The sequence below is a fragment of the Gasterosteus aculeatus genome, unplaced genomic scaffold (genome assembly GCF_964276395.1).
Source record: "Gasterosteus aculeatus unplaced genomic scaffold, fGasAcu3.hap1.1 HAP1_SCAFFOLD_34, whole genome shotgun sequence".
Classification (NCBI taxonomy): domain Eukaryota; kingdom Metazoa; phylum Chordata; class Actinopteri; order Perciformes; family Gasterosteidae; genus Gasterosteus; species Gasterosteus aculeatus.
In genome coordinates, this window is record NW_027554892.1 from 192,107 (window position 1) to 211,000 (window position 18,894).

General features: G+C 45.0%; 1 protein-coding gene and 1 long non-coding RNA gene across 3 annotated transcripts; both read right to left on the bottom strand.

Moving 5' to 3' along the window:
• Positions 1 to 7,657: 7,657 nt before the first annotated feature.
• Positions 7,658 to 9,943, bottom strand: LOC120814094 (uncharacterized). The gene is made up of 5 exons (XR_013456874.1): positions 9,811 to 9,943; positions 9,329 to 9,509; positions 9,152 to 9,238; positions 8,588 to 8,716; positions 7,658 to 8,150 (listed from the first exon to the last, which is right to left on the bottom strand). It is a non-coding gene; the product is annotated as an uncharacterized LOC120814094 (long non-coding RNA).
• Positions 9,944 to 10,774: 831 nt separating this feature from the next.
• LOC120814096 (dynein regulatory complex subunit 4) lies at positions 10,775 to 18,662 on the bottom strand. 2 transcript variants are annotated; one of them, XR_005711164.2, is made up of 14 exons: positions 17,970 to 18,662; positions 17,736 to 17,813; positions 16,719 to 16,916; positions 16,293 to 16,499; positions 16,146 to 16,200; positions 15,859 to 16,064; positions 15,175 to 15,342; positions 14,738 to 14,824; positions 14,465 to 14,674; positions 14,239 to 14,304; positions 13,934 to 14,126; positions 12,637 to 12,743; positions 12,452 to 12,529; positions 10,775 to 12,057 (listed from the first exon to the last, which is right to left on the bottom strand). XR_005711164.2 is itself a non-coding variant. In XM_040169575.2 (11 exons), exons 1-11 carry the CDS (start codon positions 18,201 to 18,203, stop codon positions 13,959 to 13,961), a joined length of 1,677 nt encoding a protein of 558 aa, XP_040025509.2. In that variant the 5' UTR covers positions 18,204 to 18,662; the 3' UTR covers positions 13,638 to 13,958. The 2 variants fall into 2 exon arrangements, 1 of the variants encoding a protein (XP_040025509.2); XM_040169575.2 differs by lacking the exons at positions 10,775 to 12,057; positions 12,452 to 12,529; positions 12,637 to 12,743 and having other exon boundaries at positions 13,638 to 14,126.
• Positions 18,663 to 18,894: the final 232 nt, after the last annotated feature.

The following is an 18,894-nucleotide window of genomic DNA, read 5'->3' on the forward strand; positions in this document are numbered from 1 at the left end:
TTCAGTTCTGTGAGCAATTTCTTTCTCTGTAAAAGAACTGAATTGAGAGTTGCACAGAGACATCAACCCACACTCAAACAAGCCAAATGGATGTTGTCAAAGCTTTGATGAAACCCTTAATGGCTGGGCTTCACTAGCCCCTAAAGACTGAGTCAGCAAGAGAAAGAACTACCTCTGCAACCGTACCTCCACAAATCAAAGAAAAAAAAAAAAAAATCTAAGTAATATCTTGTATCCTGTGTTACGCCCCAGTCTAGGGGTGCCTAGGGTGCAACGTGGATAGGCCCAATCTTCCCCGTCTCCCAAGTAGCCACAAACACTTTGCGTTAAATAGTAGATATATTTATTGAACAAAGAGCTAGGTGGAGTAAACCATGTATGTTGGGGTAAATAAAGAACGGCTTCGCCGTTGCCCATCCCCAATATCATAAACCCAAAAACGGTCCTAGCTAGAAATAAGACGCTGACCTACCAAAACAAAGGAGAAAAATAATGACACCAGTCTTACCTATCTACTTTAAAACAGGAGAAAACCAACTCAAAAGGAAAACTGTATACTTATTATCAGGATACACAATATAACACAGGTGGCTGGTTGGGAGAGGAGGAGGACGAGGGTTGTGTGCTGCTGCTGTTCTCCGCGCTCTGGCCTGCTCTGCCTCGGACGCCATCTTGGCTTCCCTTATATGCAGGTACTGCAGCCAATCACAGGACGGGTAGGAGACCGTCCACCAATCCGCGCATGGTTGTGGCACATCCCTGTTTGAATGAAGGAAAGGGAAACCAGAAAGATACAAAAGGAAAACCAAAAACACATATGACCCCAGTCATAACACCGGTGTTAACTGACATGTAGCACATACTGTACCTGCTGAACCCTCCCCCAATCCACCACATAATCAAATCCAACACAAGCAGTTTTCATTTGTGTGCTGTAAGGAAACGAGGAGTTTTGAGCTGTTAAAAAGGAAAGATGCAAAAGAGTCAGAATGAAACGGGTTTTTTCAGATTGTCACGCTCCCTGGTGGCTCGACCTGGGGCGCAACATGAGTGCAACAGGTCAAGGCAAGTGAGGCGTTAGCCACACAAAATCCAATACATAAAACGTAACATTGTAGTGAATGTGACTGCATAATTCACCTTTGTTCTTGTTTCGTGGTACACGCAATTGCGACTGTTCCGGGATCACGGTCCCTTTAAATGTTTTGTTATGTTGTGACGTAGAGTCCCTTGCTTGTGAGGTTACAGGGCTGCGCCATCTTGAGTGTTGTTATGGTAATAATAAACGAGACACACGCTGCTGTTCTCAACTCGCGGAATTGCCTTTCATTACAAACGCAACTTCCACACTGGTGACCCCGACGTTCGTTTGCTTGAAGTATTCGCAAACGCGACTCGACCATGACCGCGAACGCTGTCACCCTCAAGCTCCCCGAGTTCTGGGAATCGTCAGCGTCGGCATGGTTTGCCCAGACTGAAGCGCAGTTCGCGCTGCGGGAGATCACCGCTGATACAACGCGGTACTACTACGTCGTGTCGGCTCTCGGTAACTCAACAGCGGCCCGAGTGGTGAGCCTCCTTAAACGTCCTCCAGAGACGGAGAAATATGCAGCGCTGAAAGCGCACCTGTTAAAGACTTTTGAACTGTCCGACGCCGAGAGAGCTAGCAGGCTTTTCTCCCTCCAAGGACTGGGTGACCGTCTGAGCTCATGGACCGTATGCTGGATCTCCTGGGTGAGCACACACCCGATTTTCTTTTCATTCAGCTTTTCCTGTGTCAGCTGCCTTCCCAAGTCAGAGCTGCATTGGCCAACACCACAATCACTGACTGCCGAAAACTGGCTGAAGAGGCTGATAAATTTTTCCTGCGACACTGTGTCGTGAGCGCATTTCTTCCCACACACGTCGCTCCTGTGACAATGGAGGATTCCACCCTTGTCGCAGCAACCTCTTCTCGGCGGCAACCATCTTCAGGTCGTCAGCAAGCTTCAGGCCCCCAGCAGTCTTCTTCAGGCTTGTGCTTCTATCACGACAAGTTTGGATCGAAGGCCCTTAAATGCCGCTCGCCATGCAGTTTCGGCGGTCTGGGAAACGCCGGGGCCGGCGCTCATTAGTGGCCATGAGTGTCGGCCGCGTAGGCAGGCTGCTTTTTGTCCGTGACAGCATCTCCGGACGACGTTTCCTGTGCGACACGGGTGCACAGAGGAGTGTTCTGCCTGCATCCCGTTTGGACATGGTAACCGACAGCCATGGCCCCCCGATGGAAGCTGCTAATGGGACCCCCATCCGCACGTATGGAACAAGGTACATTGAGTTATGCTTCGGAGAACATCGGTTCGGCTGGGATTTTGTCACGGCTAAGGTCGCTTTTCCCCTCCTTGGCGCTGATTTTTTGTGTGCGCATGGACTGTTGGTGGATGTTAAGAACCGCCGTTTGATCGACGCTGTCACGTTCTGTTCTTATACGTGCACGCTCAGCGGGGCTGACTCCATACGACTGTCTAGCATGCTCTCCCCATCAGACGACTTCCACCGTCTACTGGCTGGTTTTCCAGAACTGACCCAGCCCACTTTCTCTGCATCTGCCGTGAAGCATGGTGTGGAACACCATATCGCCACCACTGGTCCGCCCGTCTACGCCCGTGCTCGGCGCCTCGACCCGACCAAGCTTGCCGTTGCTAAGGCCGAGTTTTCTAACATGGAACGCCTTGGAATAGTCCGCCGGTCCGCCAGCCCGTGGGCGTCACCTCTTCACATCGTCCCCAAACCTGGTGGCGGCTGGCGCCCATGCGGCGACTACCGGCGGCTTAATGAGGCAACGACGCCTGACCGATACCCAGTCCCGAACATACAGGATTTTTCAGCACACCTGGCTGGTATGGTGATTTCTTCTAAGGTGGACCTCGTCCGGGGCTACCATCGGGTGCCCATGCACTCACTGGACATTTCAAAAACAGCGGTGATTACACCGTTCGGTCTTTTTGAGTTCCTAAGGATGCCGTTCGGCCTTAAAAACTCAGCCCAATCTTTTCAGCGCCTCATGGACTCTGTTTTACGCGACCTGCCTTTTCTTTTTGTGTATTTGGATGACATTCTTGTAGCGAGCACATCCAAAGCTCAGCACCTGTCGCACCTCCGAGCACTTTTCGAGCGGCTCAACCAACATGGCCTTATTGTTAATCCTGCTAAGTGCCAGTTTGGTCTCTCCACCATTGACTTCCTGGGACACAGAGTAACCAAGGACGGTGCAGTCCCGCTCCCATCAAAGGTGGAGGCGGTCACACAGTTCCCGCGCCCGCTCACCGTGAAAGCCCTGCAGGAGTTCCTTGGCATGGTGAACTTTTACCACCGTTTCATCCCTCGAGCCGCTCAGCTCATGCAGCCGTTGCACGAAGCCTTGAAAGGTAAGCCCACGCACGCCGTGGACTGGACTGAGGGCAGGGACAAAGCTTTCGTGGACACTAAGGCAGCCCTGGCGCGGGCCACCATGCTGGCACATCCTTCGGCCACAGCCTCTGTCGCCATCACCTCGGATGCCTTGGACTACGCTGTAGGTGCCGTCTACGAGCAGTGGGTAGGCGGGGCCTGGCAGCCGCTTGCTTTCTTTAGCCGCCAGCTGCGCGCTAGCGAGCGTAAGTACAGCACTTTCGACCGGGAGCTGCTCGGTCTCTACCTCGCCATCAGGCACTTTCGTTTCCTGCTAGAAGGTCGACACTTCACCGCCTTTGTCGACCACAAGCCGCTGGTTTTCGCCATGGCCAAGGTGGCCGAACCATGGTCCGCCCGCCAGCAACGTCACCTGTCCTACATTTCCGAGTTCACCACGGATTTACAGCACGTGGCCGTGACAAACAGGTGGCGGACTGCCTGTCACGGGCTGTGGCAGGAGCAGTCCATCTCGGTCTGGATTACGGCCGCATGGCAGCGGACCAGACCACGGACCCGGACGTGCACACCCTGAGAACCTCGACTACAGGTTTGAGGCTAGAGGATGTGGTTTTCGATGAAGTGTTGACCATGGTTGACAGGACCACCCGTTGGCCCGAGGCAGTGCCACTGACATCGTTGACCGCTGTCGAGATGACCCGGGCATTTATCGGCACCTGGGTTGCCCGTTTTGGCACCCCTTCGGACATTTCCTCTGACCGGGGCGCGCAGTTCACGTCTGAGCTGTGGAACGCGGTGGCCCAGAGCCTCGGAACGAAACTCCACCGCACGACTGCATACCACCCGCAGGCTAATTTCACAGGTCAATGAAGGCTTCTCTTCGCGCCGGCCTCAAAGACGGCAACTGGGTCGACAAGCTCCCGTGGGTGATGCTTGGCATCAGGACTGCACCGAAGGAAGACCTGCAGTCCTCGTCCGCGGAGCTTGTTTATGGCCAGCCACTGCGGGTTCCAGGGGATTTTGTCCCTACTTCCACTGTTCCCTGGTCTGCGACCTTACAGCGGGCCGCACTACTGGACAATGCGAACCTTTTCACGCCTGTACCTACTTCCCGTCACGGCCTCCCTCAGTCGCACGTCCCCGCTGGGCTTCAGACGGCTGACTATGTCTTTATTCGCCACGACGCTCACAGGGGACCGCTACGGCCGCCCTACGAGGGTCCATTCCGGGTTTTGGAGACGGGAGACAAACATTTTGTGGTGGACATGGGTGGTAAGCCGGAGCGACTCTCCATCGACCGCCTCAAACCAGCTCATTTGGACGTTGCTAGGCCCATTGAATCGGCCCAGCCCCCGCGACGCGGGCGTCCTCCAGCTTTGCGCCCACCCCCTGTGTCCCTCCCTCCCGGGACTCCCACACTCAACGCCCCGCGCCCGTGTCGCGGTGGTACACCTGCCACGGTTGGGGCTCCTCGACCCCCTCTGAAACACAGCCGTTCTGGTCGGTTGATACGGCCACCTCCCAACTGATTATTTTTCTTGTATGGTGAATTCTGGGGGGACGTGTGTAGTGAATGTGACTGCATAATTCACCTTTGTTCTTGTTTCGTGGTACACGCAATTGCGACTGTTCCGGGATCACGGTCCCTTTAAATGTTTTGTTATGTTGTGACGTAGAGTCCCTTGCTTGTGAGGTTACAGGGCTGCGCCATCTTGAGTGTTGTTATGGTAATAATAAACGAGACACACGCTGCTGTTCTCAACTCGCGGAATTGCCTTTCATTACAAACGCAACTTCCACAACATAGTATTTATTTTTCAAAAGAGCAACACAGGGATCAACAAGGACTGTCAGTGGCACCAAAGAAAAGAACATGAACAACCCCCCCCTTCTCCTCCTCCTCCTCCTCCCATTGACCGGTGCTTAGCACCCAAAACTACAGTGGGTGGTGCTCACTCTAGACTAGGGTACTAACAACAGGTACACCTACGTGTAGCAATATGTAAACCCCGGAGTATCTTACCTGTCCTCATTGACCCTGTGCGCACAACCAAAAGATATCACAAAAACACCAGTAGGCTGTTACTAATTCAATTTTAACACAAGACCGTGCTCTTCAAACCGCGGGCCCAGCTCAACACAAAAGAGCCTCCCCACTGAAAACAAACATTGACCATATAAAGGGGAATGGTTGATGGGAGATGTGGAACAGGTGTGGTGATTGGATGAGGGGAACCAGGTGTGCACATCTGTGAAGTGAGAGAATGGAAACAGAAGGGGGAGACAAAAACACAAAAAAGAACACCATATCTGTAGACCTATACCCATAGAGCACTGTACGTAACACAGATTAACTATTTATTTCAGTGCAGAGATTGTTTACAGTGAACATCCATATTTGTTGCATAACAGTCAACATTTTTAACAGCCAACAAACAAAGTTAGATCAACATTTAGTACAAGATCAAATCTAGTCTCTCACACAAGGCTCCTGTTTGGCAAGAGCAAATACAGGCCTGAATATCACTTAGAAAAGATTGATAATTATTGTAATGGTTACTTGTGCTTATGCTCGGTTACAACAAGTAACCGAGCATAAGCACCAAAAGTAGGCTGGGGGCCAGAGCCTTCAGTTATCAAGTTCCTCTTTTGTGGAACCAGGTTCCACTTTCAGTCCGGGGGGCAGATTCGTCAGCTCTTTTAAAGTAAAACTTAAAACGTTCCTCTTTGATTCTGCCTATAGTTAGGGCTGGCTCAGGTCAGTCCGGACCAGCCCTTAGTTAAGATGCTATAGGCTTAGAATGCCGGGGGAATTCTTAGGACACACCGAGCTCCTCTTGCACGCTCTCGTTCTACCATAATTCAAGTTTTATTAATGCACATGACTAATTCAGCTTCTTTCCAGGAGTTTTTTGTGCTTTCTCCCCTATCAGGTCTCCGTAGATCGTGGTTCCTTCTGGACCCTGGTCCTGACACCTGCCGTGGCCATGCTGACGCCTGCTGCTGCCATCATCATCATCATTATTATTTTAGATATTAATCATATTACTGTAGTGGGATCCCTCCTCTGACGTTCTCCCTAAGGTTTCTTCCCTTTTTTGCCTCTTGTAAGGGTTTTTTCATTTTTTGGGGAGTTTTTCCTGTGCCAATGGAGGGTTTCGGGACAGAGGATGTTGTATGTGTACAGACTGTAAAGCCCTCTGAGGCAAATTTGTAATTTTGGGCTATACAAAATAAAACGAATTGAATTAATGCCCTGGGATGCGCAACATCTCAAAGCAGGTGGAGGCTGTGGGGTATCTGCCCATGACCACCTCTACAGAGGGGCTCGTTGGGAGAATCTCCCACCCGGTCCAGAATTTGACCAGATTGGTCAATTCAGTTGGTGTTGCTATGGAGGAGATGAAAAAACAATGAAACAAATCAAATGACCAAAAAAAAAAAAATCTAATTTGACTTTACCATCATCAGGATAAATAGCAGAGTCTGGCACTAACAGCTTGCACTCAATAGAAGAGAAGACTAACCCGCAATGTGAAGTTAACGTTGAACATTTAAACAGCCAAGTAGACAAATTATAATTTGATAGCACTTTCAAATGTATTTTGTAAACCTACCATTCACAATGAACTGTCGAAATAGCCTGACATGCGGCATCTGGTGTCAACTGAAAAATCATCGTCATCATCTTCATCCTCACGGGGCCATGTGATTCGCTGAAGAAGTACCTGCATTGAAAATAACATGGGAGAGCATTGAATCATTTTTCTATTAAGGGTTACCACACATTTGTCCCAGTGAATTTTCAAAACTTCTCCATGAAATTTAAATAATGACTAATTTATGACTTTTCCATGAGTTCCATCATTGTATCACTTTGATGATACACTACTAGTCAGTACTTTTGGAAAGGTCGGCGATTCAGGGAAACGTAATACTACGTATGAACACATAAGAACAATATTGAACATGGACTATAATAGATGCTGACGAGGTATGAACTGTAATCATTAGTAATTGACAATCACATAGTAAGAAAAAATACAAACATTACACGATCCAAAAAATAAAAATTTACCTCAGGGCTGATATTCCCAGCTCCCTCTGTCAGCCCTGTGAGGCGGGGAACTTAAAATCTAATAAAAAAATAAGATACATTTATAAAAAAGGTACCAGCAACGCCACCTAGTTGTGGAGTCTAGGTCTCCATAAAAACAGGTTATTTTTCATCAGAGGAAGAACAGCATGGATCACAAGACTTAAAAGCGTGGTTTAAAAGGAGGATTTTATTATTAAAAACTAAAAACCCATAAATAACTACAATTGTATTAAAAGTCCAGCTGGAACAAAGTGCTAAAAAAGATTAAGAATTCGACCAGCCACGTCCTGCCCTTTCTTCTAGTTTCCGGTTCCGTTCCTTTCCTGAGTGAGGTGTCCAGTCCGTCTCGTTCCTCTCCTCGTTTGCACCCCGCCTGCTCGTCCGCTGTCTTGCCGTCCTCTCGCTTGATTTCACTGTGGCTTCTGCTTCCCCTCTCAGGCCGTGCTTAGTGTCCTTTATAGCAGCTGTGTTAATGTGCCAAACCAAACCATGCTAAAATGTAACAAACCAATAATTTACAGAAACCACAATGTCCCCCTGGTGACACCTCTTTTGGGAGAAGCAAGGCCACTGTGTCAGGTCGTTGGGTCAGCACTGTCCACATTGGGGCTTCTTTAAGACCTCGTCGAAACGGTTTTATTTGTGTTGTGACACGGCCAATCACCTGTTAATAGTAACATGACAAAGGGTATATCCAATAACATTACTCATTTTAAAGCAATCTCAGCGTAAAAGATTAGAAAAAGATTATTTTAAAGAAAATAATTTGTTATGTTTATATCTGTCGGGGGAGAATTTGTTGATCTGCATATTGTAAGTGTCTCAAGAACTCTCATGGGGAAATCTTGGGAAACTCTTCCTCTTCCCTCTTCCTCGAACCTTCAGAGATGGATAAAAGCTCCTGTTCTCCCCCAGAAACTTGGTCAGATCTTCTAGCTCCTCTTGGGAGAGAGAACGTCTGTCCCTTTTCAGCTGAATTGTAGTCATTTGACTTCTGTCTGTACTTGTGTTGATGATTTCTGTATTCTTATGATTTTTCCAATATCCTAGTTAGTAAACTTGTAACTTTTGGAAGCACATATTTCTTAAACTTTCACTCACAGCATGGATTAGAAGCTTTTCAAAAATCCACCTCCTGTTCTTCTCAGTAAGGGATGGGAGGTCCCAGGCAAAGGCCAATTCCTGGACACTTCCTGCATCCCTCTCTGACAGTGTGGATTCACCTTCAAGCTTTAAGACAAGAGGCAGTTGAGTAATGCCAGGTACTATGTGCACTTGTAAAAATTACTGAATATAACACATTATACATATTACTGGCATTTGAGCTTTTATAGAATCAAGATAATAGAATCAACTGTACACATACAAGCCTGATTGTTTCTGTTATGTCCAGGTCTGGACAATCCTCCAGTGTAATTGTGGCAGTTTCAGGACTACCACCAAGTGTCACGGTGTGGATTTATTTTGGCACAGTACAGGCATTATACATTTGGTAGAATCCTTTGAACTTTCAGGATACAGCAAACCAACTAAGATGATAAACTTGTATAGGTGTTATTTAAAATAATCTTGACTATAACGGGGGAAATCTTTAATATGCTACTTAAAGTAAACATTAAACAATAAACAACATTAGCGAGGATGCCATACATCTAACATACATACCAAAATTGATGCAAAATCCAGACCTCAGCTTTTCCATGCATGTTGAGAAGAAAAGGCGAGTTACACCCTGGCCAACAGCAGTATCTCCTGTAACACAAGGTATGGTTTGACAGAATACATTTAAAGGAAATACTTGAAATATTTTTTTTGACAACTGAAAATTGATATTGGAGCAACCTTCAAGTTTGCAATTCAGGGGTCGTCCCCATTCCACATTAGGTTGCTTGTAAAAGGAGATAAGGGCCATGTCCTGTTCAGCCAGACTTCTTATGTCCATGCTGAGAAGTGAGGGACTCGGAGACAGTTGTCCACACACTGAGACATGGCCTTGGAGGGTCACTGATAACTGTTAACCACCCTAATAAGAAAAAATTAAAATGAATGTGGTTGTTTCATTATTTATGCTTGACTGTAAAGGTAGCAAAAAAATAATAAAAAGTAGATTCAAATAAAAAGTAAAAGACATTAGGCCTTACTTTGGCATAAACAGTCTAATAGTAGCAACATAAATGAATATGTGAGTAAATAATGTGTGCTATGAGGATTTTGCTAAGACTGCTTTTTCTGTAAACAGTTCCCACCCACAGTAGGTCACACGATTTTTATTGCACTGTAACGATGTTCCCTTTTTTAACCTGACCCTAAGCATTATCACCTACCATCTCTATCTGCTGCACAAGTTCCAGATGGTCCAGGTATTGCTGCTTGCTCTTCCTCACTGACAGTACTTTCATGCCTCACTTGATTTCCTGCTCTAGCCACATAAAACTCTTTCTGTGTTACACTTGCACAAAGAGTACAATAATTGCCATAAAGAGAAAAAACATGAAAAGATAAATGGATAACTTTCCCCGCAGGCTGAAGCGTGTATAAAATCAGTGGCAAACATTTCTGCGCAGACAGGACACTCCTGCATATCTGCTGCTGAGAAATGGAAGTTACAAGAAAGAACAATGATATTTTGAAAGAAAAGGTTTCTTAATTCATTTTATGAACGCTATGTAATATGCTAACAAAATCTTAAACAAATAATTTTGACATTTTCTCTCTTCAGGCTCACTGCTATCCACATTAGTCAGGTTATCATCAACATCTATGACATCACAAGACTTGATGTGTTCTGTCAGGAGTGGAAGGGGAACTGCTGCTCCACACTCCTGACAAATGGCTTTTGGAATGCTCCTGAATGCTTCATCATTGAGTAGTAGGGGATTTGTGTTAAGTTCTTCTTGAATTGGGGCTATGAACAGATTTTTAGCGCAACAACCTATAGCCTTCAAGACCCTGCCTGAATAGCCACTATCTTCAGGAGGCACAACACAGAGTTTCTGGCTTCCCCATCCAGCTGTGGAAAACATTACAGATGGAAATTAGATTGGAAACTTTCAACAGTGTGTTGGATATATAATATATATTTAATTTAAGTCAAAGTAACTAGGCTTTTTGTGTGACTACAGTATAAACCGAAGAAGCCATCTGTCTATTTTACTTGACTTTTTCAAATACAGTTATTACAATTTACGACTCTGTAGTTTTGTTTTTGTCTTGCAGTAAGACTCCTAATGAATGTTTTTCCTTGAATTCAACATAGACAGTCTTAATAACAAATGTACTTGAGATGAGTTAAGAGAATTTTGTTAAAGTTTTATTTGGGAACCATCTGTAATTAATATGAATTAATAAAATTAACAGTCTTCATTGCATAATGTGCAGTTAGCTGCTGCACATGTACTTTTTATACGAATGAGCAACACAAACAAACAAACACACAAACTTGTGTTGGCCTAGCTGATGCTTTATAAAGCAGCCATCCACCAGTAACATTCCCCAGTTTTTGAAATAGAACTTTGAGGGCATCACATAACTGTAAGAAAAAATGATACAAGTGTATTTAACCATAACACTCTGAAAAGGGGATAGCTTGATTAGATCAAATGGCAACATCTAAATCCATGCAATTGTTTTTTCTAGGAATACAATTTGTGGTGCTGTTATTAGGGCTGTGTCCCCAACTCAGAATGTCCCCGGTCCAATCGGATCTGAAAGGCTATAAAGTGGATTGGAGTTGGATATTTGGCCTTCTGTCTATACAAAAATGTTGGAAAACAGGTTAGGTGTACGCCCTTCAGAGTGATCTTTGAAAACTCTATTTTGACTGTGTTTGTGCTTACGGGTGAAAGAAAGGTTTATCTCAATTCTACAGATTATGATTAACAGGTTATAACTTTAAAGCACTATAAGTAAGTAATCCATTTCCCTTGAGCAAACATGACTGTATATATCTCTGAAGGAGGCAAGAGTCAACCCTCTCCTGAAGAAACCCACCCTCAACCCTTCTGAAGAAAACAACTACAGACCGGTCTCTCTTCTTAGCTTTTTGTCCAAAACCCTTGAACGTGCTATCTTTAATCAACTCTCCTCTTATCTCCACTGTAACAACCTCCTTGACCCCCACCAGTCAGGTTTCAAGGCCACTCCACAGAGACTGCTCTCCTTGCTGTCTCTGAGCAACTCCACACTGCTAGAGCTGCCTCTCTCTCCTCTGTCCTCATCCTTCTGGACCTCTCTGCTGCATTTGACACGGTCAACCACCAGATCCTTATTTCCTCCCTTCAGGAACTTGGTGTCTCAGGCTCTGCTCTCTCCCTTCTCTCGTCCTACCTCGATGGTCGCACCTACCGGGTAACCTGGCAAGGATCTGTGTCAAAACCTTGTCCTCTTACTACTGGAGTTCCTCAGGGTTCCGTGTTGGCTCAACATCAGGAGAATACGTTGGAGTTCTTTCATACGGCTTTGGCAGCAAATAGAAAGACACTTCAAGCGGTTTTGCTCTCTTGGCAGGAACCAGATTTGCTGCAGGAAAGCGCCTCTTTCCTCCGGCCTTGGTAAACGTACCTGGGAAGGACCTGTAGAAAACAAGTTTTTTCTTACTACATTAAAAGGTTGACAAAAAGGCTCTTGCATGATAGATGAATATAGAAAAACTCACCATTCTACTGCATACTCTCATCAGGTTCCAGTAAAGTGTTACAGGCAATGATTTAGAACTTGATATTGAAACCTATGATCATTTCTTATATACATTTCACATTAGCCCTAAGTGAAACAGGTCTTTATATGTTTTACTGAATGGTCACAAAAATGAACACTTACATTTCGATGGCTGCAATATTAGTAAGAAGCTGATGATGCTACACAATGCTATGTCTATCATTACTTACTGTAGGTAGCAGGTGGAGTTTTCACTGTACAAATTGACATCATTACAAAGTATGTATACATAAACAAATGTGTCTTTACCTGGTCATTTCCATTTGAACTGAGGGTCTTTGTGGCTGAAGGGCTGAACTCCCATCTTCACGCCCCCGCCTCTGTTCTCTGCCGGATTGGATCCGAAAATATACATTAAGCCTAATCATCAACATGTATAGAATGTATAAGTAAAAGTAAGCCATATGTACATGAATTGCAGTTTAATACAAAACCTCATATCTTGATTGGTGTCATCGGCTCCCCGGTGTCTCTCAGAAGAGGTTACTAAGTCTAATAATCGCCTTGCTGACTCAACGATGTCTTCCTGACTAACGTTACCCTGTAATCACAAATACAGCACAGAAAAAACCCCATAAGAAGGATATTACAAATCAGTAGTACACGTATAATATACATGATTTTAAGATAATCAGACAGGCAATATCCTTTGTACTAAGTTTGGCTACAGCACCAGAATCATATCCAGCATGAGCTCAGCGGCCAGGGCATTCTTCTGATAATTGATCCATGCTGTAGGTGGTACGGGACACCTTACCCAGTTACCCGGTTACCAGCTTCACGCACGTGGTTACCAGACCAAGAGAACTCCATCAGTACCCCGGTTATTCCTGCATGTACTGTCGGGTTATGAGCCCCCGACCAAGGACGTTAACCACAGAAGTCGTCCTTCTGTCCTCTGAGTTGACTTCAATCAGAGACGATATTCAGACTCCGATACTGAACCGTGTCCACCAGCTCCGCTGCATTTTACTGACATGTTTATGACGACGTGTCCACTTTTCATCTACTGTATGAATTATTATATGATCATCACTACTCAGTGTGTTAGAAAACCCTGTTTATAATTCTGATGCAATATTTGGAAGCTCAGTTATTACAATGTAACGATAAAGGATTAGAACCAGAGGGTTTGGTCTATAGTTTTACTCTCTGACGTTCTCTAATCTACGATTAAATACAAATATGCAGATGCAAATAATTCATTCAGAGGGAATGTTTACTCCTGTTGGAGGCTCAGCTGATTTTATTAACGAAACAAAAAGAGATCTGATCGCTAAACGTCTCTGAGCATGACGGACGTGGTGTTTATAAGTCGCCAGAATTCAGTTTGTTTGTGTACCGTCTGTATATAAAGTGTGAATGTATTTGAAATGCTTGGATGTAATGTAAAATCTTGACATTGATGTGAGTAAAGGGAATGTACCACAGCGCATCAACCCACAAACACATTTCTTTATTTTAAGTGGAGTTATGTCCTCTGCTGGTTGCCAGGCAACCTCGTCAAGACTTTAGGAAGTTACTGCCCCAAGTTGGGAAATGAGAAAAAAGAGTTTTGTGGTGTGAAAAAACGCATTAAAAGTTAAAGTGACACCAAAGAAGTTAAAACACTATATAAGTATCAAACAAGATGAAACTCTTGATATTAAAAGTTAGAAATGTCAAAAGGTGTTATGACCGAAACAGTTTGTTGCTTAACAACATAACACCTAAAGGTTTATCATTCATTACGTCATGTGATCAAGTGATGGAGAGGTCAGGTGCAGCCTGGAGGCGAGTGGACGCCAGCTCCACCCGGACGGGTTCGCTCTTTGGAGTCGCGTCCCCCCAGGGTCTGCTCCGAAGGCCTGAAGGGAAAGTCGTACAGAGGGACGCCCAAGTCATGCAGCTTCTCCTTGCAGGTCTGCAGCAGCTCGTCGTACTCCTGCAGGTCCCACGCACACAGACGCACACAGACGCACAACTGTCACTCAGCTGACTGCGACCAAGTGTAACACTTACATGAATGCGTTGAAACCCCTTTTGGATGGACTGACCTGACAGTCTCGAGCCAGGTCGCCCTGTAAGGCGTCGATGGTGGCTTGTTTGGACTTCAGCATTTCCTGCGAGCAGCGAAACATCAGAAGGTCGATGAAGGAACAACACGAGGAATAAAAAGCAGCTGAGTGTAGAAGCCGCCGGCGTCCCTGCAGCGTGCTCAGCTGTTGTAGCCGTGAGACGTGACATCATTTAGGTGGATTAAACCAACACCATCCGCCCCACCTGGAGTTTGTCCGCGGCCCGGGCCCCCGCGCTGGGCTCCACGTCGGAGGCGGCCAGCGCGGCGAACAGCTGCGCTTCCTGCTTCTCGGCGGCGGCGGTCAGCGCCGCCAGCTTCTTCTCCAGCAGCAGGTGCTTCAGGCTGCTCCTCTGCCGCACCTCCTGGATGGCCTCCGTCTGCTTCTCCAGCACCTCGTCGCGCTCCCGCTCCACCTGAGGGAAGCCGACGGGGTGAGCGGAGGTCGGAGGTCAAAGGTGAAAGGTGCAGTGGTTTACCTTCTCGAAGCCGCACTGCAGCAGCTGGTGCTGCAGGGAGAGGTCGCGCAGCTCCTGGTCCAGGACCTTCACTCGAGCTTTAGACGCCTGAAACGAGATGCTTTAGGGCTGCTGGGCTCTTTATTTTGTGGTAAACTGTTATCAGATCATTCTTGGTACACCGAATGTCATCAGTCTTCTTAAAAAAAAAAAAGTGTATAGTTTCATAACTAAACATTTTAAAACGACGAAACATTCTATGACGTGAAGTTAATGCTCGTGTGCGTTAAATCTCAGTTAATTACAGAGATGTTGAAACTAATGTGAAAGCAGGACAAATGTACTTAAACATCTTTTTAATTTAATACCACATTATTTGATCAGCTTGAGACCAAAGCGCGTCGCCTTTCAGTAGATTTGTAACTGTTTTATAGTAAAGCTGGAGTCTGGGAGCCCACCACCATCTTGCTCTTGGCCTCTTTGTGTTCTTGCAGCAGTTTTTGTAACTCCGGAAGCTTCTGCTGGGCTTCCTGCAGAGACGTCTTCAGAACTTGGTTCTTCTGCTGAGCTGCTGAAAGCTCCCGGTCCTTTTTCAGCTGAAGCTTCCTCGCCTGGGCCTGTTCACCCTGAGGGAAAGCACAGGGGCCGCGTGGCGCTTAAAACAAGCGTCCCCTAAAATGAACTCAAAGTCGTAGAAGTCAGTTTATGCGTCGACTATAAAAATGATCAAATGAATGTGATACAAGTCAAATAGATTATTGCAAATCTATTTCGAAAGCAAAATTCAAAACGTCTTTGTGAACCAAATAAAATAAATATTTAAGTCTTTGTCAAAACACATTTTATAAACTTTTTAACAAATTCACATGTTATTGTGAGTGGAATATAAATTGAAACAATGTGAAATAAATTAAACTTTTTTGCACAGGGAACCTTTACTGTGCGGGCTAAAAAACATCTATTTTATATTTATATTTATACAATGTTCTGTGAACTATAACCATTGCATAGTTCAACCAATCTAGAGCCCGAAAGAAATCTACTAAACAAAGTAAAACTACATCGACTGTGTCCCGTTTATGGCATTTAGGCCCTGACGAGTTAGTTTGTATTTCGGTCTGATCAGCTTCCCGTGTCTGTACCTTCAGCTTGTCCTGATCCTGCTGCAGTTTTTTCTGCAGCGTGGAGTAGTAATCCGCTTTGTGCTTGAGAACCGCGTCGTGCTCCTCAGTCAGACTATCAACGCGCTTCTGCATCCTGCAGGTGATTTGGGAGACCGCGTCCTGCCGCTTCTTGGTCTCCGTGTCGACCATCAGCTGCCTTTTCTTGTGATGCGTCACCTGCAGCTCTTATTTGAGAAACAGTAGAAGGGAAAATGTTAATTACAGGTTAAGATAGTAGATAGAGTTTGTGAACTGGATTTATTCACCTGTGAATCTTTTCTCATAGTTCTTTTCCAGCTCCATTAACTCCACTTGGTGCTTCTGTTGGGAATCAAGACAACTGTTCTCTGGTGAAGAGACTAAATTGTAGGTCTCAAACTAGAGAACATTTTTGAAAAAGAAGCGCGCCTCACCAGCTGCAGCTCCTTGATGGAGTTGTCGTTGTGGAGCTTCTTCTCCCTGTAGTCGGCCTGCAGGGCGTGCAGGTCCCTACGGAGGCCGATCTCTGACTGCGTGTGCTGCTTCTCGACCAGCCCGGCCGAGGCCACGCCGTCCGCCTTCAGCCCAAAGAGCTCGTCGTGGTGCTCGGACAGGACGTGCTTCAGCTTCTGCTTGTACTCCTGGATACCGGCCGCCAAAACGTGTCGTGTAAGAGTAAAGTTAGAAAAGTAAGGAATTATCCAAGGTATTTTTTAGGTTCAATTAAACCTCCATGGATAAAACAAGTATAATTTACATTTGGATATTTTATTTATTTTTCTTTGGTTTTGGTTACTGTCTGTTTCTCTAAAGCTTGTAAGTTAATAGGCTTTTTGGACGTGCGTGTGCGTGCAGCTCACAGTAATCTCCACTTGGTGGCGCGCCTCTGCCTCCTCTCTCTCCCTTTGTCGGTTCCTCAGCTCGCCCTTCTCCTCCTCCAGCCTCCTCTTGGAGATTTCCCAGGAGGCCTGAATCTTGTCCCTCTCCAGCTGGAAGAAGCTCCTCTCCTCCCGCTCCCTGTCCAGCTCCTCCCGCAGGCGGACGATGTGCTCCTCCAGCTGGAAGGCCGAGAGGACATCAGTGTGGGTTCTCTGGGGCCAACCGGTGCTCCTGTACAGCTCTACTTGTATTATTATTGTCCACATATTCTATTGCTGACGTTCTCCCTAACAGAGTGTGATCTTATTTTAATTTCTAGTATATAATTCTTTATTTTCTCCGTCGTAACATGGCTGCAGAGTGCATACTCGGCCTGCAGTAACTTATATCAAATATCTACTTTATACATGTTTGATGGCAGAATAGATAATCCAGCACCACCTTTGTTACTGTTTTTCTGTAACATTTTGTAAAGCGAGTTGATGTGGATCTTTTGGGGTGAGGAAGCTAAATTGGATATTCTGTGTTCATCAGCTGTTTACCTCATGGACCCTGAGTGGAGATTATGCTGTTAGATCGTGTTGGATCGTGCGCTGTGCATCCGATAACGATACAACATAGTTCTCCCCTACCTGCCCCTTGTGAGCTGTACATTTGGTATCACACGTAAGATTAAGGACCGGGATCATTTTACTGCACAATGAGAACTTTGGTGACACAACACGCTTTAACTTTAGTTTTGAATGCAGGACTTTCACTGTCACAGTACTTTCAGTGTGGTATTAGTACTTTACTGAAGGCTCAGAATACTTGATATTATATTATAATACTGATACTTGAAGTGAGTATTTTTATAGTGAAATGAACACAACAGATTAGCATTGTTGTTTTAAAGAAACGGTTAAAGTGAAATAAATGTCTTTCTTAAAGTCAGTGAACCGAGTTTCATGGCTTCGAGGCTAAAGTTAGCTGTGTTAGCATCGGATAACAGCTCTGACCTGGTCCTTGGACATCTCCTCCGGGGACAGGCCGTCCACCACGGTCTTCACGGCCTTTTTGTTTTTGGTCTTCGGCGGCTGGAGGTGAAACAGATCGACATGTTTCTTCACAATAAAAGTCACTTCCAGTCAATGCTAGCTGACCTAGCTTAGCTTAGCCAGTTTAAGAAGCTAACATCTGGCTGCGGCCACGATATAATATAACTCTTTTTAAAATAAAAATGATTTACTCACCATTGTCAGACGTCCCACTCGCTCCCGTGTGTCTCTATCGAAAATAAACCGTAGTTTGTGAGCTAACACGACTCCTCGGCTGGAGGCTAAACCCGAAGGTACACAGGAGGCGTTGTCATGGCGACGCCTTTTCTTGTGGATTGAGTAAAACTTTATTGACTTCCTGAGATCAGACTGACACATGAAACAGGGCGAGTAATAAACAAATAAAATAAGTACGAAATACGAAGCCATTTCTTAGACTGGAGCTACAAGACATCCATCAACTACTAACTACCTGTTTGTTTGTTTTATTATAATTGTTTTTTAGCTGATTTGAGGGTTTGTGGTTTTAAAACGCAACTGAGGAACTTCTGTTGTGGCTTTTCATACTGAGATAATAAATTCAAATGTGAGATTTATGTTAATTGCTAGTTAAAAAACAACCTGTGTCTATTTTAGAGACATATTCTGTGACTTTCTTTTTAACGGGATAATTAACAGGAATATGATCACATTTTTTGATATTCAAATATTTTTTGAACGAAACTAAAAACGATCTTAGCGATCAGTTAATAACAAACATTGCTACATAAGTGCCAACTGCAATGTCGAAATAATTTAAGTGTATATATTGATATTCTTTGTATGTTAAGCCACCTCACTACGTACAATGCCTGTTCTGAGTATTGATAGTAATAATAACAATAATATAATCCTATTATAGAAATGCTTTCTATAAGTAGCTTTATATTTGGATTGAATCAAAACAGTAATGTAAATATTCTGATTGCCTGAATAATACAATCATAACAATCAAATAGAAATTCTAAATAGAATCTTATGAATCTGATCATATTTGTTGTTGACATTTAATTAAATTATTTATAATGAGGTTCTCGGCCCACTATAGCATTAAACCAACTAATCTAACTAACAGCTATCT